Source organism: Gallus gallus, chromosome 4, assembly GCF_016699485.2.
Source record: "Gallus gallus isolate bGalGal1 chromosome 4, bGalGal1.mat.broiler.GRCg7b, whole genome shotgun sequence".
Classification (NCBI taxonomy): Eukaryota; Metazoa; Chordata; class Aves; order Galliformes; family Phasianidae; genus Gallus; species Gallus gallus.
In genome coordinates this window covers 66299205-66327017 of record NC_052535.1, presented here as the reverse complement: position 1 = coordinate 66327017, position 27813 = coordinate 66299205, and the positions used below count along the sequence as shown (strand labels likewise).

The 27813-nt window shown below is 38.7% G+C and overlaps 1 protein-coding gene across 4 annotated transcripts in view; it reads left to right on the top strand.

The window, feature by feature from the left end:
* Positions 1 to 7648: 7648 nt before the first annotated feature.
* ATP10D (ATPase phospholipid transporting 10D (putative)) overlaps positions 7649 to 27813 on the top strand; it is a 38135-nt gene continuing 17970 nt past the window's right edge. The window contains exons 1-9 of one of the 4 annotated variants that reach the window (XM_004936057.5): positions 7649 to 7717; positions 15099 to 15407; positions 16101 to 16295; positions 20410 to 20503; positions 22721 to 22806; positions 23886 to 23992; positions 24679 to 24810; positions 25714 to 25841; positions 25988 to 26240. In XM_004936057.5, the coding sequence (XP_004936114.2) occupies positions 15139 to 15407; positions 16101 to 16295; positions 20410 to 20503; positions 22721 to 22806; positions 23886 to 23992; positions 24679 to 24810; positions 25714 to 25841; positions 25988 to 26240 (1264 nt within the window). In that variant the 5' untranslated portion in view covers positions 7649 to 7717; positions 15099 to 15138. Of the gene's footprint in view, positions 8031 to 15098; positions 15408 to 16100; positions 16296 to 20298; positions 20504 to 22720; positions 22807 to 23885; positions 23993 to 24678; positions 24811 to 25713; positions 25842 to 25987; positions 26241 to 27813 lie in introns of those variants that run through there. The other 3 variants (XM_420722.8, XM_015285487.4, XM_025150048.2) reach the window with 3 other exon arrangements.

The window sequence follows — 27813 nt, the reverse complement described above, 5'->3', positions numbered from 1 at the left end:
GTCTCCTTCTCTAATCCTAGCCCTAAGACTGTAATATTAATAATGAATGGTAACAACCTGTTGATGCTTTTCAGAATTCTTTGAACATGGGAAAAGATAAAAGAAAATGCCCTGTGGGTAGATTATGATGACTCTTAGCCCTGTTAGTAAGCAACAATTAGTCGACACTGGAATATGCTGCATAGCAAGTTGCACCAACATGTCATAACAGCAGTGGGGAGAAAGTATTCCTAAAATAATAAACACACAAGGAATCCATGGACTATATTTATTATATGGCTCTGATCTGAATTCTACTATACTAGCCACTATATATTTTATTTTTATCACATAATATTTTATGGCAGTGAAAACAGTAGTTTGTCAAAAACTTGTGCTGGAAAACCTCTCATTGCTGGCAGAGATGTTATTGCAATGAGGGCATAAAAAGAGAAGGTAATTTTACCAGGCTAAAGTAGAAGTACACTTCTTTGTTACAGCCACATCTATGTTAAGAGTGTTTTTGTCAGTACACAGCTTTTTTTTTTTTATCACTAAATCCCTTTCAGTGTAAATACAACCAATTTACTCCCAAGACAGATGGTCTCAGGGTTTACAAGACTTTCTCAGTCTTGTCAGGCTGTGCTGTTTGGCAGTGCTAAATGCTGGCCAGAAAGCCTGGACTTTCTGGGGTCTTTAGGTTATATACAGGGAGCAGCTTTCCACATCTACTTCCTATTTCTGCCCTTTTCCTCTTTCATGGGGAATAATAGTTGAATAAGCTTCACTTAAGACATTTCTAGACTTCTATTGAAAAACAAATCATGTGAACTCCTCCCCGTATCCAAGTTCGGGGAAGCAGAGTCTGTTAGTGCACTCTAGACATACAACTTTCTTTGAAGGATGTTTAACATCTGTTCCTTTTCATGTTTTATTTATTTATTTATTTATTTTATTATTGGATGGTGTGAATAATGTACTTGGCTCAGAACTAGGATAAAGAAAAAATCCCAACTCTGCCACTACAATATTTCCCAGATACCGACAACCCACTTAATCTTCACATGACTAAGTTTCTTCACCTGAAAAATTAAGATAGTACTATCTGGCTGTTCCTATGGGCAGTGGAGGAATCCATTAAAAGCTTGTGGCTTTACATCATCATGTTTATGACCTTTAATTAGCACTGATAAAAGCCTTTAGTTCCTCTGTGTTTTGGGAAAAGTATGACCATGGCAACAAGCCAGGTATGTGTCCAGAATGCTGGAAATTCTTTTTTCCTGGGAAATACGTGGTAATATGATATCAAACAGGGCATATGTTGTGCTCTTGAGGAATAGAAAGAAATACATTACAGAGGAAAAGGGGGTCAGAAGAATTAATTTGAAAGTGCAGTGAGATCTCATCTAACTATTCATGTATATATTAGAAAAGCAGATTTTGGGAAGCAGCTGTAAGAGTCCTTATGGTTACCAACTTTTCAACCTTTGCTAACCATTCTGCTGTTGCTGCAGTTTTATAACCTTTGTGACCCATCTTCCCATTGCAAAATCTGCTCTGAATTATTTTATTGCAGTTTCCCTTTTTCTTCAGCAAGAGACTGAAAAGCACAACAGTTATCGTCTGCTATCTCAGGTTAACAAAGATATAAAAAATAGGCACACTTCATACTTTTTTTGCAATGGCAAATGATTTTCTCGTGGCTTAGTCATTGATTAAGACAGTCAGGCTATTTTATATCAGCTTGCCTATGTGTCATCTCTCATTCTAGGGACAAAAAAGTATTCTGATTTACCTGAAAGCATGAACTACCATCTGCAAAAGTGTAAAACTTCTCTGGCTCATGCACAAGTACAAGATAGCAATGTCAGACTGTTCCTACAGGTGGTGTAGGAATTAATTAAGTTTATGGATTTACCCCATCATGCTTACAAACTTTAATTAACATCTGATAAAAAATAAATATAAAAATCATCAGTTCTTCTGTATTTTATGAAATGTATGAAAATTTTATGAAATCCTGGCATAAGGTAGGAAAAATAATGATTTATTAATAGGATCTGCTATAGTGAAGTAATGAATCTCATTTTGCAGGTGACACTATGACAATTTGCACCAGATTTGCAATGGTTTAATAGTATTGCATTAGTAGAGATATTCTTGGATTTCAGTGAAGATTAGCACACTTTAACTGAGTGTAGATTTGCTGTTATTTAGTTACTCTGGGGCAAATTCTGGAGAAGAGCTAATCAGATAATGTCTCCTGCTGAATTTTGCACTGTGAAGGCACAATCCGCTTTTACTTCCACAGGCCGTGGTGACGAATACAGTAAGAAATTTTCTCTGGTTTGGAGAATATTTCAGGAGAAATCCCAACTGACTCAAAAAAGAACGCTTTGGATTACCTTAATTTCTTTAAATAATTCCTCTAGCTGTAGGAGGAAAATAAAGTATAAATCATTCACTAGAAGACAATATGCTTTTTCTAAATGATCATTGCAGTGTATTATATGGCATAAAATCCTAAGATCCTAGCAAAGATCTGCTATTCTAATACTGTCACATATAATACTGGTTAAAAGTAAAACCCTAGGCTTCCTTCCAGGCTTGAACTTGACCCAAAGATACTAAATTATGTCTCTCTTGTCTTTACCAATGTCATGGATTTTCATTAATTTATCTTGAATTTGTGGAGCACTGGGCTATCTGAGTGGATCAGAAACAAGCATGTGATAGCTTTTGGGCCAAGTCAGCTAAAGTCATGCTTGTGCTTTATCTTGTTCTTGTACTGTTACAAGAAGGTGAAGTGATCAGACACACAGTCTGCTGGTGCAAAGTTCCCTGTTCAAAAATGTTTAACTACATGTGAACCATAAAAAATGAATCTGTATCAGCGTGTTGTATTGTAGCAATGGCACTTTTGATTTGATGCTAGACCTCTTAAAATTAGATTAACCACCTCATGCAAAATCAGCCTACGATTTTCTCTTGTGAAAAATACCTGAGAGAATCAAAGCCCAAGAAGCACTTTCACATCCATCCCCTAGATTATAAAATACTGCTATTTGTCCAAGAAACAGATTCAATAGTTTGACATAAGCTACTGTGTAAAAACAGTCAGCAAAGCTTAAATCTTACTTAGAAAGTCAGAGTTGTCTGTTCAGCAGAAAGGATAACGTAGAAAACTGTAAAAATAAGTGAGTGGAGAAAAATCTTCAGAAAAAAATGTAAGCTACATGGGAGCTGTCTATAAGCACAGAAAGAGAAATAAGCTGTTTACTAAATAGCTTATTTGATACCATTGACTCAGCTCATTTCACACTTTGATAAACAGAAGAGTGATAATTAAGGTTATTTTGAGGACAAGCTTATATATACAATGACAAGAAAGGCACATAAGTACCTTCAGTTTGTGAATCAAGGGAGTTCTGATGTACAATAAACTAGTAGTAGTGTAAACAAGCTAATAACAGGTTTGCAACTGTAGATAAGATAAGGCTGAAGATTAGCCACAGGAAATTGACGCATCACAGTAAACAGAAAAATAAGGGATAAAGTAATTTACCTGTGTGTAATTCTACTCAGCTGGCACTACTTTCTAACCATACATGCACCCCCATGGTCTTAGAAGTAGTAATATTAGATGATGTGTTTCTCTTCTTAAGGCTTACAGTTTTGTGTCTTCTCATTCAGTAGGCCTACGTTAATTCACCAAGAGAGCGAACCTGGACTGTTAGGAGCTGAAAACTCACAGATTACTAATTCATCTTCTGCATTGTCAAAAGTAGAAATGCCAAGATAAGGAGCTGCAGAAAGATGATGAGAGGCAAAGTGAGCACTGTACACGTGAATACTGCAGTCAAATACTCCTTCTAAACTTGTCTACACAAAGCTGGCACTTTATCCAATATTAGATATGTTCTGCATGGATTTGTTAAACTGCATTACACATTCAGGTGGACACTTCTATTCAGAATTTAGTTAGTCTTCATCCGTTTTGATATAATTCATTCTTATCCTGTTAACATTAGCAAAACAAATGCGGACAGATATACCAGGAAGCAAAATAACAATTTAAACATATAAAACAGTAGTCACTGCTGGTAAAAGACCAAGTGGGTATGAGTTTTAGTTCAGAAGGTAGAAGATAATTCTTAACCCTCACAGCAACATTTGCTGGAACAGTTTTTTTTTTCCTGCAGTAATAAGAGCAAAACACCCAGTTGCTTTTAAGATAAAGTTCAGCCCACTTATGAACCAGACTGCATGGCATGCTTGGAATAACAAGGGAATAGATTCAGCACATAGAAGGTGACTTTCAGGAAGGCTCCCATGATAATATTTATGTACCTGCTCTACCTCACTCAAGATTTGCAAGTTGTATGTAATATGCACAGAATATACCTTGCACTGTAAATATATACTCAGAAAAGCAAATGTTAAATCATTCAAATAGAGCATGCATTGTCTGAATCACTAGCAGACACTTTCACATTATGGTGCTTATTCTGTGTTGTTTCAATTCTTTATTTGTAAAATGGAAGTACTAATATCATCTTGTCAGACAGGAAGCTATGAAGGAAAATTCATGAATATTTATAAAACGTTTACTCAGGTGATGAACACAGTCTCCCCGTGAGGAGATCAATAAACCCATTCTGATTTAGTGTACAGTAAATAAAGGTCATAGCCACACACACATTAGAACAGATAAAGATCAATACTGAACAACTGTCTCATTCACTGTGCATCCATCATCTTGTGAACTGAGTCATACTGAGTTCCTGCCAGAAAATGGATACGCAGATCTTGTAGGAAGAGACTAACTCAAGCACATCTGCACAAGGGGCAGCATTAACTTGCACTAGCAAAACAAAGGGTTTTCAAATATAACATCATGTAGGACTCCAAATACAGTATACAGCCAGTGAACCTGTAAGCAGTAATTCAATACAATCAAAAATTTTAGAGTTTTGGTGAAATCTCAGCTACAGTTAAATTATTTGGATTTACTGTAGAGCTTAGGAGAAAAATGGTGATCAAACTATTGGGTGACAGTCAAGCCCCTTTAAAGCTACAATTTATGATGAGCATGCTAACACCTCTTCAAAGACATTTCAAGCCAACATATCACAGTGTGTCACTATTTGTACTGTAAATACACACCAGATTTCTTAAGTACATCCACAGTCCTGATATTAATGCACCCTGTACTTGTTAAGCCAGTCCAGGAGTATCCACACTGCAGTGGTGATAACCATCCATGTCTATAAAGTCAAATCCCCATTGGCACTGCTATTAATGTGGATTTGACAGTAGACAGTTTGGGGAATCATATAGCATTTCATTAACTGGAGGTACTCCAGGAAGTGCTTGATGGCATGCCGTGACAAATTTCTGTCTTCCTTCCAGGTCTTCTTGGGAAAGTTTTCAATCTGCCAGCACATTTAGTTAACACAGTTCCCATGACGTACATTCTTTTCTCTCATGTGTCCCAGGCAGTGCCAATATGAGCACAGCTGGATGAGCTGTTTGTGCTCATGCTTCCGGAGTTATTGCAGCCATGAACTGATAGAGGATTTGAAAAACACAGAAAATCAAAGAGCTCCCTAACTGTGCTGGATTCATCAATCAGTCTCACATACTCATAGTTCTCCCTTTTTGTGTGACAGTTCAGGAATTGATATGAAAGACACATGGATAACACACAGGAAAGAAAAAGACATATCCATGTGGAAGACATTGAGCGTTACTATCTCCACGCAAAGTTAGCAGGGAGATTTCTGTATTACCTCTGATAATTTTTTCTTTGTAGATTCTCTACCATAATATATTTGGGAAAAAGCTTAATCACACTTTAGAGAAGCTGCACAGATGCTTTGCATTCCTGGGACTAATACGATTTGTATTACTAGGCAGCAATACCAAAAGATAAAAGTGAAACCACATACATGTAACACAGGTCAGGAGCACTGGTAAGGCCTCTCACCCATTCAGTCAGTCAGTCTTGGAAGAGCTCATATATCCTACACATCTCATTAAACTACAGAGAGTGCTGCACTAAGGCAGTTCAGCTCCTTCTGGCAACAAAGCTGGCTCATTCATGGTTTGGCCAGGTATTTTTGCAGCACAGTGGTGTGCAGGCCTGATTGAGGCGATTGTTATTGCTGGGCAAACAAGGGAAATAAAAACACCTTTTGTAGCCGTGGGCTTACAGAATAGAGTGGCATGCATGAGAAAATATGAATGTGGAAAAGCGTGTATGAATTATTTACAACTGTGATGTGATTACAAGAGAGGTAGCTATTTTGTTAAAAGCTTTGCAAAGTTTTCTTCCTCAAACAACCTGAAAGCTGTCAGTGAATCGATATTAACCAATAAAACTACATTGTTAGTTGTCAATAAATCAGTGTTAACCAATAAAACTACATTGAAGTAACTGTTTTCTGGCAGGCCTGCTATCTATTTGTGTCTTGCAGCAGCTCACTCCCCTTTCCCAGTGTTGCATCCTCTTTGCTATAGCAAGTGAATGAGCAAAGGTGGTGGATACTGCCAAGGAAACGGAAGAGCATCTTATCTTTTTCCTGCTCAGAAGAATACAACTGCTTGATTTCAAAACAGCAGATATGGACTTTCTTCACACAGATCCATTTTTATTCCACCTTACATGTCAATATGTTTTGATCCTTTAGCCATATGGCCGTTCAAAGAACAGAGTGCCGGATCCATTCACTGAAACACAACTCAAGGGTTGTCAGTGTGCAGTCAGGGAGACGGGACAGGCTAAAATGCAGAACATCGGAAAACCACACCACACACAGAAATGCGAGTACAACCAGCAGCCATGGCTCAGCACAGCCCTCTGACCTCTCATTTGCAAATAACTTTTTTCTGTTTAAACTTTGTTGTTGTTATTGTTGTTGTTTGGGTTTGGAGTAGAAATCTTCTGAAAAAAAGGTTACATGGTTTCTTTGCAAAGGGCAGCCTTTGGGCTATAAGAGCAAAAAGGGCAGGACTGGGCTTCAAAAGGACTATTGATGAAAAAAACTCACAGATATTCTGATACCACTGATTTGTTTAAGATTATCAGGGCAGCTTCCCAATAGCCAAAGGTCTACTTCTTAGAAAACAAGAGAGCCTGTTTGCTAACCTTGATTAGCCCAGTGGCTAGAAAACTTGATGTTTAGACAGGCCGAGCTGCCTTTGGTGCCAGGCTGTGCTGGCAAACAACCAAGAACACCAATTTGCACGGCAGGCTTGTCAGGCGTCGGGCTCTGCCACAGCAATGCTCCCACCACAGCCTCCACCTGTTCAGGCCTCGGGTCAAAAACAGCCTGTAAAAGATAGCTAACATTTTGGGATTTCCAGTGCTACAGAGATTGTTAAGAGCAGCTCTTTTTGTATTCTTTTTTCCACTTACAGAGCTCAGTTTCTGAGCATGGCTGCTCAGAACAGGAGGAAAGCACGCAGCCCTTTGCTGCAGCTTGCAACTGAGAAGCGGGGGAAGGGGCTTGCACAACGAGGCCCGGCTCCCACGGCAACTAGCAAAGCGGCTCTCCCTCACTGGTGGCCGCAGGTAAGGGCCGGCGAGAAGAGCGAAGAGCGCCGAGGAGAGCCGGCCCCGCGGCGGGACGAGGCGGGGCGGCCTGCACGGGCGGGGCGCAGCGCCGGAGACGGAGGGAGAGTGCCGCGCGCGAAGGGTCGCGGCCGTCCCGCTGGGATGTGCGGGGTGACACCGGTAAGGCCGCCGCGACGGGCCGGCGTTGGGGTGGGGGCGTCCGACGGGAGAGTGACGTGCTGCGGCGTGCAGCCGTCCGGCGGCTGCGGGAGGGACGTGCGCTACTTCGCCGGGAGGCTGTGGTTCAGCCCGCGCGTCCCGAGACGGTCGTGGAGACAAAGGACCGGCGGAAGCGCGGCGCGGGGGGCCGCAGCCGGTGCCCTTGTCGCGGCGCTGAGCGGGCCGGGCGGTGCGGGAGGTCTGCCAGGCCGCGAGCCGTCAGTTAGCCTGGGTGCTGCTCGCGGAGCTCTAACGGGAAGGAAGCCTTTGAATGGTAAACTCACCGACTGCACTTTGCTGGAAGTAGATCTGGGAAGATGGTAGCTAATACCTCGAGTCCAGAAACAATAGCTTTTTGGTGGGACTTTGTAATAATTCGTGGTGGTGACTGAGGGAAAGGGCATAACTTTGTATAGCAAGGTCCCTATCAGTGGCACTGAGATCACTGGAGCTTTAGGAACGTCCGAAGGGGTGGGACATGCACACAGTGAGATAGAAGATAGGGTCACAGCCATAACTACCAAGCTTAGTAATGAAGAAAAGTTCAGAAGGATGTGAAAGAGAAATCAGAGATCCTGAAAGGAAGCTGTTCTGCCAGAAGTTCTGCAAACGAAGAATAAAAAAAAATGTACTTTCACATTTTAAAATATTAAAATAACCCTTATTTTTGCACTAAAATATTATAGGGCATTCTTGTTTCCACAACAGCTATAGGATTGAGAAATCTGATTTAAAAACGTGTACCTTCACATCTTCACTATACAGCAGCAGAAATATCGTTATCCCCGTTTTGGTAAGCGATGAATTGCAGCAGAGGGGCACTGAGTGATATCCCGAAGATCAGAGTGGAATTTAGTTCTCTTAATACCTTTGTGTGCCCCAAAATCTAGTGCCAGGCTGAGCCTTTACAATCGGTCTGTGGACAGATATTACTTATAGTAGCAAAAGCTAGCACGGACAGACTAGGATTGCATTCTTTTGTTAATTGCCACTGCTGTGGGTGATCTGGATTTCCAAGCCAACATCCACAGTTGATACGTTTCTCTAATGCAAACTAGGCCAAAATCAGAGCTGAGTGCTCTACATAAGTACTCAAAGGCACTCTAATCTGACATCTCCATCCCACCTCCCTGTGTAAGCTGGATCCGGGAAGCTCAGTCAGGAAATGCATCTAATCATTTTGTTTGAGTTGAACCAGCTTCAGTACAGGTTCAGTAAGTAACAGATGCGTTATGAAGAAGGGGACAAAGCCAGGAGCAGTAGATGGGAGAAGCAAGACCTGCTCCTTTCAGTGGTTACATTTAGCTCAGTTCAGCTAGTGACAGAATTGCATCTTCAATGTCTTATGCTTTAATCTGTTTAAAAGTGTTGAACTCACTAGAGCCATTATTGGAGTGTTCTTAACCCAGTGCATTCTTTCCCATGCTCCTATGTCTTTTGACTTAATTTTTAATATTAAAATCTTTTACAATGCACAGTTGTTGAGCCTATATGATATATAGCTATATGCCTATGCTATTTGATGTCTCTCCCTTTCAGGTTTGAAACATCCCCTCAAGAGGCATTTTTTATAGGGTTGCAAAAGCTCTGTAGTGATTAAAGCAAGATCTGAGCCTAATCTTAAACAGAGATACACAGAATTAACACAGCACTGCTGAAGATGAAAGTACTGCTAGCTGTAGCATTGCCAGCCTTTTGAAATATGCAAGTACATCACATCTGTTGCAGCTGTTGTTTCAGCTTCTTAAAAATCAGAAGGCTGCGTATAACTTGTTCCTACTTAAGATGAATTTCTGATGCATATGACTGCAGCATGCTTAAGGTAGTTTCAGTCTGGCTGGCTGAAAACTCCATCAAACTGCGCTGGTGCAGGCCTTGACATGAACCATGTAAGCCTTCATAGTGCTGGAAAGTGTTTGTAGAAATCTCTACTTTTGTGGCTTTATGCTGTTAATATTTAGATTAAGTAGCTCAGGTTATGCCCACACCTGTAGCATCCACATTTCTGTCTCCCAGTATTATCTGAACTCTGTTTAGAAATGAGAAGTCTTTAAGACAAAAAAAAAAAATCAAATCCATTCACTGAAAATGAGCTGTGGATATGAGAGAGATTCTTTTTGTAACCGTGTGTATGACACCCTCCCCCACATCCTTTGAAGAACCCTAGAGGGTTAAACCTGAGAGCTCCTGAGAAATTGAAACTCTTCAAGAGTGCCAATGTAGATGTCTTAGAAAACCAGGAGAACAGGACAAGTCGCTAGTTGAAGACCTAGCTTAGAATTTTGGAAACTTGAGTACCATTTGGTTCTGTAACAGTTGCTTTTAGTACAAATTAGGATGAATTATTTGGTCTTCCATGCAACAGATTTCAGGCTCTTTAAAGAAATCTGCATGGTTAAGAAACAGCAGTACCACTAACAAGGATTTATTTCCTTCAGAACTATTCACTGTAGCTCAGGGAGCCTGCACTGAATACAAACTCACATCCTTTTGCATTGTGAGCACCAGCATAGCTTCTCTAACATGGCCCACACCTTACTCATATGTTAAATTAGTGTTGTGAATTTCACATATGTGAAAGCATCTGCAATGGTTAGACGTTGCATGACCATACGTTTAAGATATCTTTACAGGACAAGACAATCACAAAAGAGTAAGAATTAACCTGAAAAGTTTTGTTTTGCAGTTTTGAGATACTGATGTGACACATGAGAACAGCATAAAGCAGAACTTTGCTCATGAATGGAAAAGAGGTTATAAAAGACTTGCACAAACATAGCTCTCTGTCAGTCATTCAGTTCTATTGTGAAACTGACTGCCTGTAGATGAAATACATGATTTCATCTCTGAGTTTTAAACTTGAAATTGGGTAGTGTATGATTCAGTTATGGCTATAGGTGCAAGATCTAACTGATACCCTAAGTAACTTTACCCAGCGTGGAGGAAATTATTCCTATTTCACATATTGCTCCCACTCTGTAGCACATTAATCAGCACTGCTGCCTGTGTGGTTTACTGTTAAATTGCCTTGCGATTGACCTTGTGTCAGGGCCCAGACACTTCCTGGTTTTTAATGCATCCTGCTGATTGTTGTTGATTTGAGAAGAGTTACTGATGGCTAGCTTAACTTCCAAGCAAGAAGTTTCCAAGGTGAGGCATTTCAAGGCTTGCAGTGTTTGTGTCCCTCATGCTAAGTCAGACTTCGTAATTCGGATTGTATGGCAAGATGCTGCCTCAGTGGTTCACTTCTCATAGTAACAGCCACCTTCCACTCTTAATCCAAAAGTACTTAGCACTTTGTGATTATAACTCAAAATATGTTGTTGCAAATTGCCACATATTTCTCTTAGAATTGAAGTTTTGATTCCTGCAGTTTGTTTAGTATGTGCTGTCAATTTATGAGGCAAAAGTCTCTTCTGCAGATCCATTCTGTATGTTAAAGTGTCCCTGCAGTTTTCATTTTAGCATACAGGGATGTGTACAAACTTTTGATACTGCTTATTACAGAGAAGGTAGCAAATCTTAGAATTATTTCTTTTTCAGAGTGCAGATTACTCTTTAGGCCACAGATCCTTTAAAACTTCTTTGTGGTTTAGTAGCATATGAACTGTTGAAGATTCACTTTCTAACAGTTAGCCTATATATTACTCCAATTGTAATGTAGTGAACCAAGTGGCAGCGAACCCATTCAGCAACACATGCAAATAGATTTAAATGGGACTTTGCATGAATCCAGGGTGTTCTGCTCCTCCATAGTTTTGTGTAACATGAGCTCTGTCCTGGAACCTCAGGCCCACGGGATATCCTGAAGTATTCAGGTAAGGAGCTAAGAAAAGTGGTTGCTGTCGAGGTGCATTGTCTGAATCTCTTTCCTTCTAGGTTCTGTAGAATTTTTCCAGTTAAGATAATGCAATATTATTGACTGCAATTCTGTTTGCCAACACTTGATTGACTGTAAGTGGGCCCAGAGGACTCTAGGGGCCTCCTGCACATTATGCAGGAAGGCTACACCTGAGTAGGAACAGAGTAGAAACAAGCACGGTACACACATGCGTGTCAAAGTTCTGAGGGACAGTCTCGTGAAATATATCATTTGCTGGGGGTATTTAACAGAGAATTTGCTGAAAGAAGAATGAGTGGTAACTACTTGGAGATGATGGACAAAGAAGGTTGTTGTCAGAAGGGAGGAAGTGGCCAAGAGAAGCTGTAGTAAATGATAGGGTACTTCATATGACATGGAAGCAAACAACCACAGCATAATAGTAAGGTGCAGTACCAGAACACTGTATATGTTGGCTAAAGCATGTAAGCAAGTTTGGCTGATAATCTCCAGAAAGGAGGCTGGTCACTGATTGCCAAGCAATTTGCCAAAGCCTACACTGTGATGTAACTGGAGACAAGGAATTGATACCTCACAGAGCTGGAAACTGAGAGCTTACAAGAGAGGAAGTAAGCAAGTGATTGCAAAAGAAAGCAAGTTTTTGGCACAAGGAGCAAGTGGAAGAGAATGCTTACACTGAGCTCTAAGACTCAAAATGCTTAATTTAAGGTATGGACCATTTACGAGCGGGGCCTCTTACAGCACTGTCTATAGCAGGGAGTTATTAAAGGCTTTTCATTGTGATATAGAATGATGAAATATGAATAATATATAGGGTTGATCACTACTGTGCCCTGTTCTTGCAAAAATAGGGCAACCAGTTCTTGTGTGTTAACCATTTATAGCCCTTCCAGTTTTCAAGTAGGGTATCTCAAAAGCACTTTATAAAAAGGGGAAGGAATCAGAGTACATAAGGAAACTGGGGTAGACAGAAAGCGAAGAACATCTCCAGCGTCAGACAGTTCCCATCTGCATTTCATCATTATCATGTGATGTTAATAGTTCAGAAAGTTTATCTTACATGCAAAGAGACAACATGTTCCAACTTTACACCAGTGTTGCTATTTAGCAAGACCAAGCAGCATTCTGATTTTCAAGCTTTTGATTCATGAGAACAAAACCCTGCTTCTATGAAACTGGCCTCAAACTTGAAACTTGATGATTTAGGCTTCCTGTTTTTGGACACACAAAGAATATTCTAGACTTTAAAAAGACTTTTAAAAATAATTCAAATACTGCCTCAGATTTAAGTTGCTCTCACGTATTTCTAAAACTAACTCTTTTTTTTGGGTCTCATGCTCATATATAAAGAAACACCCATAATATTGCATTAACACTTTGAATTCAGATTAGGCTGGAAAATGGAAGAATAAATAAAATGACAGGGTGGGAAGGTCAAATCATGTTCTAAGAGAAGGGATTTCCTGCTAAAATTGCTTAAAATATCTTCAGCAACTTCCTCCTTTTCAGTATCTCACATGAAGTTGATGAATCTTTTCTGAACTTAGAGCTGGCCAAAGAAAAGGTGCTCTTTACTTTATGATCACAATTCAGGGAGAAAGAATAAAAACATGCAACACAGGAAAAAATTCACATGAGATTCAGAAGTTTTCAGTCTTATAAGTCCTGTTTTAAAATGGAAATGAAAATACTTTACATTTGCAAATACTAACTCAGTCAAATCCCAGGTGAGTCAGAGGGTGTTGTGACAGAGCCTGAGATCCTGGTGCTTTTTTCCCCCCTCCATGATGAAGTTTAATTGCCTGATTCACCTTTTTGACTATAGGAGAGGCAGTGAGTTTCCAATGTGGTGCAGTGATGTTTTTGTTTTAGTTACTGCCCATACAATCTCCTTCAAAATTTTTTTAAGAAATAAAATACTGGAGCTATTGATGGATGTATACAGCAAGTGCTTTTGAATCTCAGGTTTCTCACTTCCTTTTAAGTTCTGCATCTGAGAAGGAGGATGAGGAAGGGCAGGGCAGAGGTTTTAGAGCTGTGTCAGTGATGCGTGTGCAGTGAGAGGTGACTGCTCTTCAGCACCACTGCATGTACAGTTCAAACCTGTGACTCCAGATCCAGTGGTGAGGAATTCTGTCCTAACACACTTACTTTGAAATATCTACTTCATTTTTTTTTTTTCTTACCTTTGTTTGTTAAGCAAAAGTCACCAGGTATCACATGCTACAAGTAGTAATACATGTATTTTTAAAAAATAAAGTTTGCTTCCTGTGTTTAAGAGGTTTGAAGTTTATCAGCTTTTGTTTTTCCTAATTCTCAACTTTCAGTCTTTGTGTGCATGTTACTGATAACTCAATTCTTCAGCTTTTAAAGGTGCTTCTGCCTATATAATTTTCAAAGAGTGAACAGGATTTGCCATTTAAAGACTTTGCATTCCCACATTCCTTGGGAGCTTACTTTATCAAAGAGTCTATTTATTTGTTGCTTCTTCTAGTCATGGAAGTTACCAGTGTGAAATGATTATGTTCAGTCCTATATGAAAGCAAGCATGATTGTTCTCTACAAATATATCTTGCTTACAAACTCATGTTTGTAAGGTATCATGTCAAGCAAAAGCACATTAATTGACATACCTTCTAACAGTGGATGCTTGGAAGAGGCAGAAACGTAACAGGACAAGAAGAAATCTCGTTGAGGTGCTCCCCGGTAGTTCAGCATAGGGGATATTTTAAATGTATTCATGTGAATGAATCTTGTGTTAAGTACAGGTCCCAGAACAGCTCTTAATTGCTGGATTCTCCTTTTTTGTATGGACTTTAGAGAACCAACAGACTTGTAAGCCTGTGTAAGGCATTACTATCTTTGCCAGTATGCTGGCAGTGCAATTTGTAAAAATGACTGAACAGTTTGTTGCTTAAGAAGGGACTTCTGGAAGATTGAAGAATCCATCAAATCATGGTTGGTATGAAAGCTTTCTCTAAACGAGGCATTTTATCCAGATCTAATTTTGTGTGTAAAATTAGAAGGTGTCACTTATTTTGCAATAGTCATTACATACTCCTTCATAGCATTCTCATTTGGATTTTTCAAGTACCAGTTTGGTGTGTGCTTTACACACAAATTAAGAAATTACTATAAATTTAAACTGTGGTGATATTTTCCTCTGTTATTTGAAGTATAGCAAAATAAAGTGATCTACTGGAAACGACAGATCTGTAGATACAGTGACAGAACACTGGAATCAGATGTTTTTTAATAATTACAAAGCTATTGTGCATTTTAAATGGAGTAATCAAACTGCAGGATGCTGAAAGGTAGGATAAAATTTGGATAAATACAGTCTTTAAAGAGGGACCTGACATGATTAAATGTTCTTTTCCTGATCTATATGTGGGAATGGTCTTTTTTCTGGGCTTATTCAGAACTGTGTCTGGAACTTTTTAGTTAAAAAGGCCTTTGCAGAATTATTACTTAACTTGCTGTATTTTGACTTCTCTCTAGATAGAGGACACTCCTTGAATTATAAAGCTCGTGGGATGCAATGGCAGATCCCATCCACTGGACCCGGTATCGTTGGCGGCAACTGATGTCTACAGAAGGCAGAGAAGGCGGCAGCAGCAGCAACTCAAGTAACAAGTGCCATCAAGCAACAAAAACTATTGGCAAACATAGGATAGTGATACCCTGCTTGGGGCGTTTTAAGGAAGAGTATGAAAAGGTATCAAAACTGTATATGAACAACAAAATACGGACTACTAAATACACTTTACTGACTTTTATACCACGCAATTTATTTGAACAATTTCACAGGTAATTAACTATTTTTGTTTTGTTTGTGAAAATTCTTCTAAAGTAGAGTCTTTTTATTTAATTGTGTATTAATATGTATTTTTCCAACCTGCCTATCACTTCTGAAAAGGTCTGTGTTATATGTCCAAAGACTGAATATCAATCTTGGACTAATCCTTTCTTCTAAACTTTTATTATTTCCACTCATTCTACTCTTTGGATTATAATATTATTTACTATTGGAGCACTTCACTGATCTGAAGTAGGATTTTCAGCTGATTTCCTGCAGATGTATTTCTTCCTTTCCCTCACACCTTTAATCTCTGGCCATTATTTTTTCTCCCCCATCCTCCTGCTTGGAGAACTGCAGGTTTATAAAGTTATGCAGGGAGGTTGCAGAATGGCTCACTTAAAAATATCTTATCTACAATGTCACCAAAAACTCACTAGAAGACACATGCCTGGAAGGCAGGGTTGTAATTATAGTAAAACTCTTGCTTTCTGCACCTTCTTATCATGAGTATTAATCAGCCATTCAGCCAACTAATGTATTTATCTGAAGAGGGGGAAATGGAGTCACAGATACTTAGTTCTTTTTTTTTTTCATAACTCCAACTACAGTTTCGTCATACTTAAGTAGTCTATACAGAATGGAGTGGGGGAATTAGAATGACTGCTAGCACAGCTAACTCTTGTGTTTGCTCTTTGTTTCAGAGTTGCCAATTTGTATTTCCTATTTCTAGTTGTTTTAAACTGGGTTCCTCTGGTGGAAGCTTTCCAGAAAGAAATTACAATGCTACCTCTGATAGCAGTTTTGACAATAACTGCCCTGAAGGATGGTCTGGAAGACTACTCAAAATACAAAATGGATAAACAGATAAACAACTTACTAACCAAAGTGTATAGCCGGTAAGAGACAACATTCTTTCTGGATAATTGTTATTAAATTGATTCTTCTGGTTTACTGTCTGAATACACATAGAGAGATAGAATAACTTAGGTTGGAAGAGGTCTCTGGAAGTCATCTCTCTAGTCTTTCCTCAAAGCATGCCTTACTAGATCAAATTGCTCAGGAAGCTGTCCAGTTGAGTCCTGATCACTTGTTTAGCTAAACAAATATCAAATTAGTGTAAAGTTTGCTCAAAAAAATATTCTTTTGTGGATGTCATAGTGTTCATACGTGAGTCTGCACTGCATTAACCAAGGAAGTTTTAGTATTATTCTTAATATCTTAAAATTGTTTTGGCATCATTGACATTCACTGATTACTATTTCATCATTACAGTGGTGAAAGTCATAAAAGCTATCAGTGTTGTAACACTGTACTCCTAATGTAATTTCCATGAAGGAAACAAAATCATTTTCTGATGCAGTACTGCAGGTGGGATCTCACAAGGGTAGAGTAGAGTGGGAGACTCACTTCACTTGACCTCCCAGCTACGTTTCTTTCAGTGTAGCCGAGGATATGATTCTCTTTCTGGACTGCAAGTTTTTTCATTCACCTGTACCCATCAAGTCCTTCCTCAAGGGCTGCTCCCAATCCATGCATCAGCCAGTCTGTACTGATGTTTTGGATTGCCACAGTGCAGGTGCAGGACTTTGCACTTGGCCTTGTTGAACTTCATGAGGTTCACACAGGCCCACCTCTCACACCTTATCACATCTCTCTGGATAGCATCCTTTCCTTCCCTTTGAAGTATCAACCACACCACTCAGCTTGGTGCCATCTGCAAACTTACTGAGTAGTCCTCTCAAACTCTCTGTCAACAATGAAGATATTAAACAGCACTGATCCGAGTACAGACCCCTGAGAGACACCACGCATCACTGTTCCCTGCCAGGACATTGAGCCACTAAGCAAACAACTTGCAAACAAATACCTAACACTACAGCTTTCCCGGAAACATTTCATTCAGACTATAAAAATTTGAGCTTAAAACAATAAAGTAATTGAGTTGGGAAGATAACTGATTTTTCTTTTTCATGTCTGCAGAGAAGATTTAAGGGAGAAGTCAGATCATTTCTGATATGAATTGCAGTGTACTCTGAAATTATTCACTGTCAGAAAACAGAGGCATCCACTACACATTAATGACCACTATTTTTTACTTGCAGCCTCACCAGTGTCAATGAAAGGAAATGAATTTCTGATCTTTTCTATCTTGATTCCTTCCCCATCAAATAAGTATAATAATTAGTGCCTGTATTATTAATCTGTAAAAATGTTTTTCTGTACTATAGCTAGTGTTTCTAGCTTTTTTTCTTTCTGAACTTCTTTATTATGAATTATTCTATATTGTATAGTCTGATTTTAAAAAACAAGTTTGGAGGCATGGTTTGGTAGAATTAACTTTTTTATGCAACAATCTTATTGCTCTTATAAAATGTGTTTGTAATAGCAACTGGTTTCACCGTTCTCTCTTATCCACGACAAAACAGGCATATATCAGTGCCTTGATATATCTATCCAAGCAGCTAGATACTAGTTCTTTGCACTTTTTGGATAAATTAGACTTGGTTTTTCCCCCTTATTTTTTCTGGCTTACAACAAAAAGTGACATCCAAAGAGCCTTGTTTTCACCTCACATGAGGTCTTGAATTGATTTACTGTGATAGCACCTTCGCAGGTGTAACAAAGCAGTAGGAGAAAGAACATAAGATTCAGCTCAGTTTGACCAAAGCTTAAGTCATAGCTTCAGTAACTGTGAATCACATCCTGTTAGAACATTTCTGTGAGCCTTCATTCCTCTTTTCCCTCTTTACCTTTAGTTTCATGGGTTTTTTTGTTGTTGTTGTTTTTGTTATTGTTAATTTACTTCATGAATCATTCCTCCTGCTCTTCTGTCCTTTTTTTCCAAAGCAACGTGTTGGTATGAAAAGTTGGTTCCCAGAGCATGTTTTTGAGTCCACCTGTCTTCTGGTAGACGTGGATGTAGCGTTAATTAAGTTTTATGCTATTTTCCATGCTTACAGAAGAGCTAGCAACAGCATCTCAAGGAGAAGCATATATTTGGCTGAGGTTAGTTTAATTTTAGCTCAGCTTTTGCTTTGCACTTACTTGGAAAACCATATAATCAACTCTGCCTTATCTTCACTAGAGATACTGTTATCAATATACTGGTTAATTATGTGGACTTTGTGCCATCTCTCTGTAGAAAAGGATCTTTGAAAGGACACTGTCAGGTAACACAGATCTGAAAGGTATAGGTGCAGAGCTTGACATGAGGAGTATTTTTCTGATATTTTCTTTATCATCAAGAGCATTTTACAAAGTTAGCACTGCAATTAGAACTAGTAGATCAGTCTGCACAAAATTGCCATGTTGTAAAGTCTGTTAGTTAAGTCTGTACTGTTGAAGCTAGGTGCACTTCCCAGCCTTCTGGTGCAGCTGCACTTTTCAGCTAGGTAAGCCAGAGTGAAATTTAGGAAAGGAGGCAAAACACAAAGATCCTCCCAAGACTGTGAAGAGTACATCCTTCTCACTTTAAACATAGCTCTAGGGTTAGCCTATGAAAGATAATGAAGCCTGACAACTGCCAAAGCATAACACAGTGGAAAATGTAACAACAACAGCATAGAAGCAAAGCCCTAGGCTGCAGCAGATAAGGATATGCTCAAACATGGCAACCACAGACACAGAAACAAAGAAAAGAACCCACTTACCTTTGGAAGGCCTCACGTATGTAGGAATTTCCAGCAAAATCCACTTGCCTCCACTGCCAACCCTTAAATGAGGTCTGGGAAGGGATGGATCCTGGCTCCACCATTTCCAGTCACTCAGGAACATTGTATGCACCTGAGCTTTTCTGGGTTGGCCCTGCCTTCCCACCAGGTGCTCAATCACTGTTTCAAGCTGTAACTTAGCATTTCTGCTATACAAGGGGAGTAACAGTACCAAAAATGTACTGCATCCAGACATGTACAGTGTTTGTGTCAGCAACCCTATTTCAGTGGCCTACTACTGTATGCCTCCATTTAATCATAAAATCATAGAATCACTAAGGTTGGAAAAGACCCACAGGGTCATCCAGTCCAACCATTCACCCTTCACCAATGGTTCCCGCTAAACCATGTCCCTTAACACAACATCCAAATGCTCTTTGAACACCACCAGGGTCGGTGACTCCACCACCTCTCTGGGCAGCCCATTCCAGTGCCTGACCACCCTTTCAGAGAAGTAGTATTTAGTAGTATTTAGCTCCTTGTTGCTTGCTACCTCGCAGCCTATTCACCACTCAAAAACCTGATTGTGCTTGCAATAAACTGCTGTAATTAAATAAAAAGGATTATTTTTCATCTCTGTTGAAGACAGAAGAGCAGATAGAAATGGAAAGTTGAAATGGAGAGGCCCAAACTTCTGTATGTCACACCTGTATTTTTCATAATAATAAAGAATTTCAACTTTCTCTCTTGAGTATTGTAGGTTCTTTGTACCTTATGTTCAAAAACAATGGGAAAATATTTAAAGGCCATAAATACTAGTATTTATGTCTGGAGCATTAGTTAAGCAGTTGCTGAATATTCTTTGCTCACTGGTAAATGTTGGAATAATGAAAGCATAGGAATCAAGGAGTTGAGTTTTGAATTGGGCTACCATAATTATGGGAGGGTGACAGGAATGTAATTCCCAACAAAACAGGTCTGGGGCCTCAGAGCTGATCATAGGATCATAGAATTACTTAGGTTGGGAAAGACCTTCAAGATCATCAAGTCCAACCTGAACCTAACCATACTACCATTACTCTAACAACCCACTGCTAGACTCTCTCATCAAAGTTCTTAATGACTTGGAGGTAGAAGTTCGGTATTAGAGTCATTTCCTAGGTACAGTCTGTTTCTTTGAGCTTTCAGTTTGGGGTGGGTTTTTTCATTTCTTTTTTTGTTTGTTGTAATGTTTTTATATCCATTTCAGGAAAGAGAAGAAATACATAGATGAACACTGGAAAAATGTCAATGTTGGAGACTTCATCCGGCTTTCATGTAATGAAATTATTCCTGCTGACATGGTGCTGTTGTATTCTAGTGACCTGGATGGGATCTGTTACATTGAAACTGCAGGTCTTGATGGAGAAACCAATCTAAAGCAGAGGCAGGTGGTGAGAGGATATTCAGAGCAGGTGATAATTGTGCATTTCTAGTGGTTTAAGAAAGTTGACATGACAGTCAACAATAAAAACCTTAGTCCTCTATATTGCCTATTGTTCAGCAATCTCCATCTGAAAATAGAATAATTAGATGATATAATTTTATTTTATTTTTGCTATTTTGGAGCAAATCTTTGTCTGCTCACTCAACCCAGAGAAAGAGAGCTCTATTTCAAGTGAAGTAAAACTAAGTCTTCAAGTAAATGTCCAGTCTTCATGCATAACACATAGCACTTAGTGGCTGTGAAATTAGAGGTTTTTTTAAAGGGAGTTCAGTGCCACATAAAAACAGAGAGAGGAATAGATATCTTCTTTCTCACTGTATTTTCAAATGTATTTTAGCTCCAAATCTAGACCTTCAAGGATTTATAAGGTCTTTGAAACTCATGATTTTTTTTTTATCTGTACCTGTCAAGACTGAACATCACCAGGTCTTACAGTTTTCACACACTATGTGGTGATCAGGAATGAGTGCAGTCTTCAGCACTTCAGCACCTGGTAACTGAGTTCTGATACGGAAGCAAGACTGTCACTCTCCTGCACTGTCAACGTCAGCAGGGAGATTCAGTGTTGTCCATAAGAATGTGCTGTTAACAGACTGGAGATAAAATTACCTGAATTGCCTCTGAATTGTCAGTGGTGGTGAGGAAGTGAGAAGGAGTACCTTGCTGTTCATTTAGATTTGTTTGTTACTTAACAAGTAGGGTAATATCAAACGCACAATCTGTTAACCATATAAAAAGCTGGTTTTCTTTCTCCCATTCTTTTTTTCTCAATTTTAGAATGAGATAGTCATGCTGTCCCAAAAAGTGACAAATCCTTCGCCATCAAAGAAATTTTTTGTCCTCCAAGGAAAAAAAAAAAAACAGCCATCGTGCTGTCCTGTAAGGACTGCACAGTTTCTGATTGTAGAATAGTGGTTAACTTCACAGACCTCCGGTGTCCTGACAGCTCAGTTCCAGACAGAGGCGTTGTCCTCTCAAACTCAGGCTGAATAAGACTGTGGCAGTGCTGTGTATGTAGACAGAGTATGACTGTCTCACCTCTTAGTTTCTCAGGCTCAAAAGAATAGTAAGAACATAAATCAAATTAAAGAACATTCAAAGACAAAGACTAAAAGGATGTAACATAATGTAAGAATATTATGTTCTGCATCTCTATGACTGAATAAACACAAGCACGATCATCAGCAGGGCACTTGTTATTGCACTTGGGGTTCCTTTCGGAAGGCAAGGCAACATTAAAGCCTAAAAGAGGAGCCGAAACTCTCGTAGTTAATTTTTTGTTAACTTAGAGTAGCAGAATTTATTCATCTTTTTTTTCTGTAAGTACCTCAGTGACCACAGGAAAGAAATTAAGAAGGTACTGCAAGAGGTCTATAGACAACAGCTGGTAACAAGACATAGAACAGTGTTTCTGACCATCTTGGCTTTCCTAGAGAAATAGATGAAAAAAATTGAGGACCTTTTCCCTAAGGATAACACATTTTTTAATGAACAAACTGACATTGCCCTGCTGCTTTTAATACACTCCATTAAGAAGGAATTAATTTCCTTTTCCCTTCACACCTCTTATGATTAACTCAACCACATATTCATTGGTATGAGGAAGCTGATAAACCATTAGCACTAAATGAGTGTGAGCAGTGGTCCCGCTTATGTTGTAGGAGTGCTCATAGTACTGCACTGTTCAGTTCCTTGTCAGCCTTTCATGGCCAATGACTGAATTCTGTCATAAGTGCAGTATCCTCATATTGAATGGAAGGGAAAGTGCTGTCCTTTTCTTCCAGGCAGCCCAGGAGTCCAATTTGATAAAAGGATTTGCCAGCTCTCCGTTTCCAACTTGGTTATACACCGCATTCCTATATTGTATTATCAAACTATATATTTTGCCAGGAGTGTTCCACAGCCAAAGCAGCAATTATTCCTAAGATATCAATATCTCAGCTGATATTTGCTAGGGTTTCATATTTACTAGGAAATCATGTATAAGTCTGATTTACCCGGGTTGCATGTAGATCATCAACATCATCATTAGCAACTTTAAATGTTGAGTTAAATAGTTTGACAGTGATATCTGAACCTACGAATTTATGAAGTTTCCAAGTTCTATCATATTTGGTCTCAGTTGTTTATTTGTTGTTTGTTTTCTTTCTCTCTCTCTTTTTTTTTTTTTTTTTAATTACTTCAGGTCTCTGAAATTGATCCAGAAAAATTTTCTGGTAGAATAGAATGTGAAAGTCCTAACGATGACCTCAATCACTTTCGAGGCTTTGTGTAAGTAACCTTGGTGGTTCTTTAAACTGATGTGATTTGCTTTGGTGTTCTTTCTAATTTTCAGAGGACTTATAAAGTTTGCTTTAAAAAATGACAATGTGTACATAAGTCAGTGTGCAGCAATACATTTCTGAGTACAGCCAGGCAGGCAGAGCTCCAGAGGGAATTTCTAAACAGCAGATTGTGAACTATGAAAGCCCACTAGTACTTTATATTTTATATTAAATATTTTCAGCATCTTAGTTCAGGATGTTTTGCAACTGTGTCTGCCACATTTGAAATGGCTGCCTTTGATCTGCTATTAATGACATATGATATCTGTATAGTATTCAGTCTGGACTGTGACTGCTTTGGTCAGAATTTGAAATGGGAAGAACTGGCTTCCCCTCTCACTCTCATGTGTTTTGTGTAATTCTCAGTAATTTGCTCAAACTGTATTATCTTATGTCTGTTTCTTGTTAAGGGTCTGTAATTTTGTGTGGACAATAGGAAAACAAAATACTGTTTCATAGAGTAGTTTATTTTCATTTTTTGAGAGGTATAATTTCTACGTTCTTCCCCATAGGCAATAGTATGTTAGAAATATGAAGAGAAAATGAAATACTTTTATTTATCTTTCTCCAAGGAAAGCCTTGACAAACAGGGTGTATCTGCATTGAAAATGTGACATGGATAACAATGCTTACAGTACTTTTAAAATTGGATTTATAATATTCCCTGATTTTTTTCTAATACTGGCAATCCAAACAGAAGTCATCTGCTTTCAGACTGTCAGCAGGGTTGCCTGTTCCTCAGATGACAATTGGCAAATGCCATGCTTGTAAACACATGAGCATTTTAATACAGTGCCTAGATGCCTAGAATTTCGGAGGTGATCTTGCATGCATATTACCTTCTTCCTTTGAAAGGTCCAATCAGAAGCATTGGAGAAGTAGTCAGTGACAGGTAGCTTCTCTTCGTAATCTGCTCCTTAACGCTTTTTCAAAACCTGACAGGTAATTGCTGAAGTCCTACAGCCAAATTAATGTGCTGCTTTGTGGGCTGTTTTTTTTTTGTTGAGTTTTTGTTTTTTTTTCCAGTGAGAATTCAAGCAAGGATCGAGTGGGCCTCAGCAAGGAGAACTTATTGCTGCGAGGATGCACAGTAAGAAATACAGAAGCTGTTGTAGGCATTGTGGTATACGCAGGTTAGTGAACCACCCTCTGAGTTTGTATTGCAAAGAAGATGGAATTATGTGCCTTAAGAAGCAGTATTGCACAAAGGCAAAGTAGGCAATTAAAAGATTGAAACCATCAGAAGTACCTTGAAGTATTAAGATTGCAAATCTGAACTGTTTGTTTCTGTTTTAAAAATGTAAAAGGCTGACATGTCTGATTATTCATGGGAAGCCTGCTGTGTTCTCTGAGCAGGTCCTTGTCCTCAACTGTTAACTACAATGACAAATCAAGGTTTTGAAATGAATGTGGAGATACCTGCTTTTGTTAGGATTTTTTTCTGGTCCAAAATTGAAGTTAATGCTGTTCTTCAGTCGAAGGGCAGAAGTTTTAAGAATACATTATCATGTGTTCAGGCAGATAATGGTAATGCAGATGCAGAATTTTGTAGAAACTATTAGAGACTGTATCAAAAACTTCTGAAAGGAATATGATAGGAATATTCTTTACAGTATAAAAGATAATATGTAGCTGAGAAATTATGGTTTAGCTTTTTTAGTTTTTTTTTTTAAGACTACTACAGTAGGAGCAGTTTGCTCGTATTTATATTCTCTTTTCACATATTAGTTAACAGGGATGTCCAATTTCCCAGAGCTTTAGAAATATAAAGGACTTTTGGTTTTCATACCTGCTAATAGAGAATTTTAACCTTTGTCAGGTCATGAAACAAAAGCCATGCTGAATAACAGTGGACCTCATTACAAGCGCAGTAAATTGGAAAGAAAAGTGAATTCTGATATACTTTGGTGTGTTCTGCTTCTAATTTTAATGTGTTTAACAGGTGCAATTGGTAAGTGCAGAATGTGCAGACTCTTGCTACTTTCCCCTCTCAGCCTAGTGTTTTAATTTGGGGCCGATTCAGTTCAGTAGCCTATTTCAGAAACTGCCTTTCTCCATATCTAATTGTTTATCAGTGGGGGATGCTGCCAAGTTCTAGTTTATGTTGTCATGTTTAATCAGCAGTTGGTCAATGGGTATGTTCCTAGTATGAATTCTTAAGTCTAAAACCTGCTTTTCCAATTCATTTTCTCGTTTCTCTCACTAATTGTTCTGTAACACTTGTACTTTGTGTTAGGTTTGTTGAGGTAAAATGAAATGCATGTACAATATTGCAGGGAGAGGCCTAGTTTGAGTAGTAACAAGGACTTTCTATTTTAGGGTTTCATTACATAGTGAGCTTGAGTACTAAAATTTGAACAGAATACATTTTATAATGAACCAAACGAGTGATTAAAAGGTGTTTAAAAAACTTTGTCAAGTTACACTAAATAGACATGTCTGGCATCACAATATGGCATAAACATAAACATAAACTGTGTTTGTGATTTATACTGTTTCTTTTCTGTGACAGTATTTATCTCACAATGCTGTAAAGTGACCAGAGTGGCCTCATGACATGCCACAGCTGAAAGCTGGACAAGCAAAGATGAGAAATTTAATAAATAGAGTTTGCGGTAGAAAAAAGAAAGTGTTTATGAAACGTAGCTAGTATTCTCTTAATTTTGAGATAGGTTGTATAGATGTACTGTTGACAGAACTGCAGTAAAACATTTATTCATGTGTGCATTGACACTTCATGCATTTTAATGGGGTTCCTATCGAGGAAAATACTTCTCTGGGAGCTTAGAAATAATTGCTGTGTAACAGCTTTAACACCATGACCCTGAACTGTTCACTTGTTCTTATTTTCTAGGCCATGGAATTTGGATAAGTAGATATTCGGAAATACCTTTTTTTAACATCCCTGAGCCAGATGGGAAATCAATTTCTTCTATGTTAGCAGGGTTCAATATGTTCTGGACAATGATCATTTTATTACAGGTAACTTTGGTCTGCTTTGAGCATGAGCCATATCCTGATCTCACTTAGGTCCTTGAAGTAACCCTTTGGTTTCAGAAGAGTTACTTCATGTTTGCACATAGCTGAAGAATTTGGTCTTATTTAATCCTTTTGTTTTGTTTCAATAGGTCTTGATCCCTATTTCTCTCTATGTTTCAATTGAAATTGTCAAACTGGGACAAATTTATTTAATACAGAATGACATTGATTTTTACCATGAGAAAACAGACTCTACAATTCGGTGTCGAGCATTGAATATTGCTGAAGACCTTGGCCAGATTCAGTATATCTTCTCAGACAAGACTGGAACACTCACTGAAAATAAGATGGTTTTTCGGAGATGCAGCATTGCAGGACAGGAATATTGCCACGAAGAAAATGGTAAGATGCTAAATCTATGCTCATGGTAGTCCTTTTTCCATTCTCAGAGAAACTTCAAGTTCTGATGAGGACAAGTGTTTATGAGGTTTGTGTGGCAATATGTACTTACAGAAGGTGTGGATTTAGACTGGTCTTATTTGGATCTTTTCCCATTGTTTGGAACACTTCACATGCAGCGTACAAAGAGACTTGTAGGCGTATATCAGGTGCTACTTTGCAGATAGTTAAGTCTGAGCATATTTGATACCACACATAGAACTCTAGTCTGAGCATATTTGATACCACACATAGAACACTCTTTACTTTCTGACTTAGTTATGTAAAGTGTTTGATTCAGCTACCTATTTTATTAACTAGATAAAAACACAAGGTGCTTACAGCGAGAGCAGGGTTGGTCTCTTCTCACTGCTGACAGGTGACAGGACGAGGGGAAATGGCCTCAAGTTGTGCCAGGGTGAGTTTAGGTTGGATATCAGGAAACACTTCTCTACTGAAAGGGTTGTTAAGCACTGGAATAGGCTCCCCAGGGAGGTGGTTGAGTCATTATCCCTGAATGTGTTTAAAAACCGTTTGGATGTGGTGCTTGGGGACATGATTTAGTGGAGGGTTGTTAAAGTTAGGATAGTATAGCTGGGTCGTGGTTGGACTCAATGATCTTTAAGGTCTTTTCCAACCTGAGCGATTCTGTGATTCTATTATTATTACTGTATGTTAACTGCATACATTTGCTCTTTCACCGGTGGAGATCAAAGATGAAGTGCTGACAGGTGGATAGACCAATCACAAGTATATATTAACCGCTCCCTGTGGTTTTGCTGCCAGATGGAACCGCTCATTTTCTGCAAGCAACAGGCACACCCTGCTGGTCACAGAGTGCATGGACTCTTCTTTTGTTCACAGTCACAGCAACAGATGGTTACAAACCATTCTAACAGTAATTTCCTCACACATTTTCAAAATCATGTGATGTGTTTGTTGCGATGATTCTTTGGCTTTGCATAATTATACTGGGAAGGATCACGAGCAAAGTGAAAAGAAATGTACTTTAAGTTTAGAATTTGATGGATGAATAACTTAAATTAAAAAAGTAGAACATATTTTCAGAGCATTTCCTAAGGAAATGAAAAGCATTTCAGAAGAGATGAGTTGTGACTGATCTAAGTCTCTTTGTGCTTGGGAGAATATGTCTGCCTCTTACTTCTACTACTTACTTCCCCTAAGAATTACTTTTCTTCCAATACTATCAGTGTGTCAATTATGTTTATAATTATTTCCTATTGTACCTTGGCTTTTATGTGGAGATAAAGCATGTTCTTCCTAACAAATCTAGAAATTGTGTGCCCTGAAAATCAATCTGAAAAATGTTGGAGGTCCTGTGTTTAACTCTTATTTTCCTTTGCTCAGTTGCACAAAGCTGCCATTTGCCTGGCTCCTACTGCGTGCAGTAAGAGATGCACTACAAAGCAGTTCAGTCTTTTGCATATGACTCACTTAGTCTGTACATATATTTCTGTATTTGTATCTCTGTTGCCCAGAGGAAAGGGTAACAGAGATCTAACTGTGTTGTAGTAGA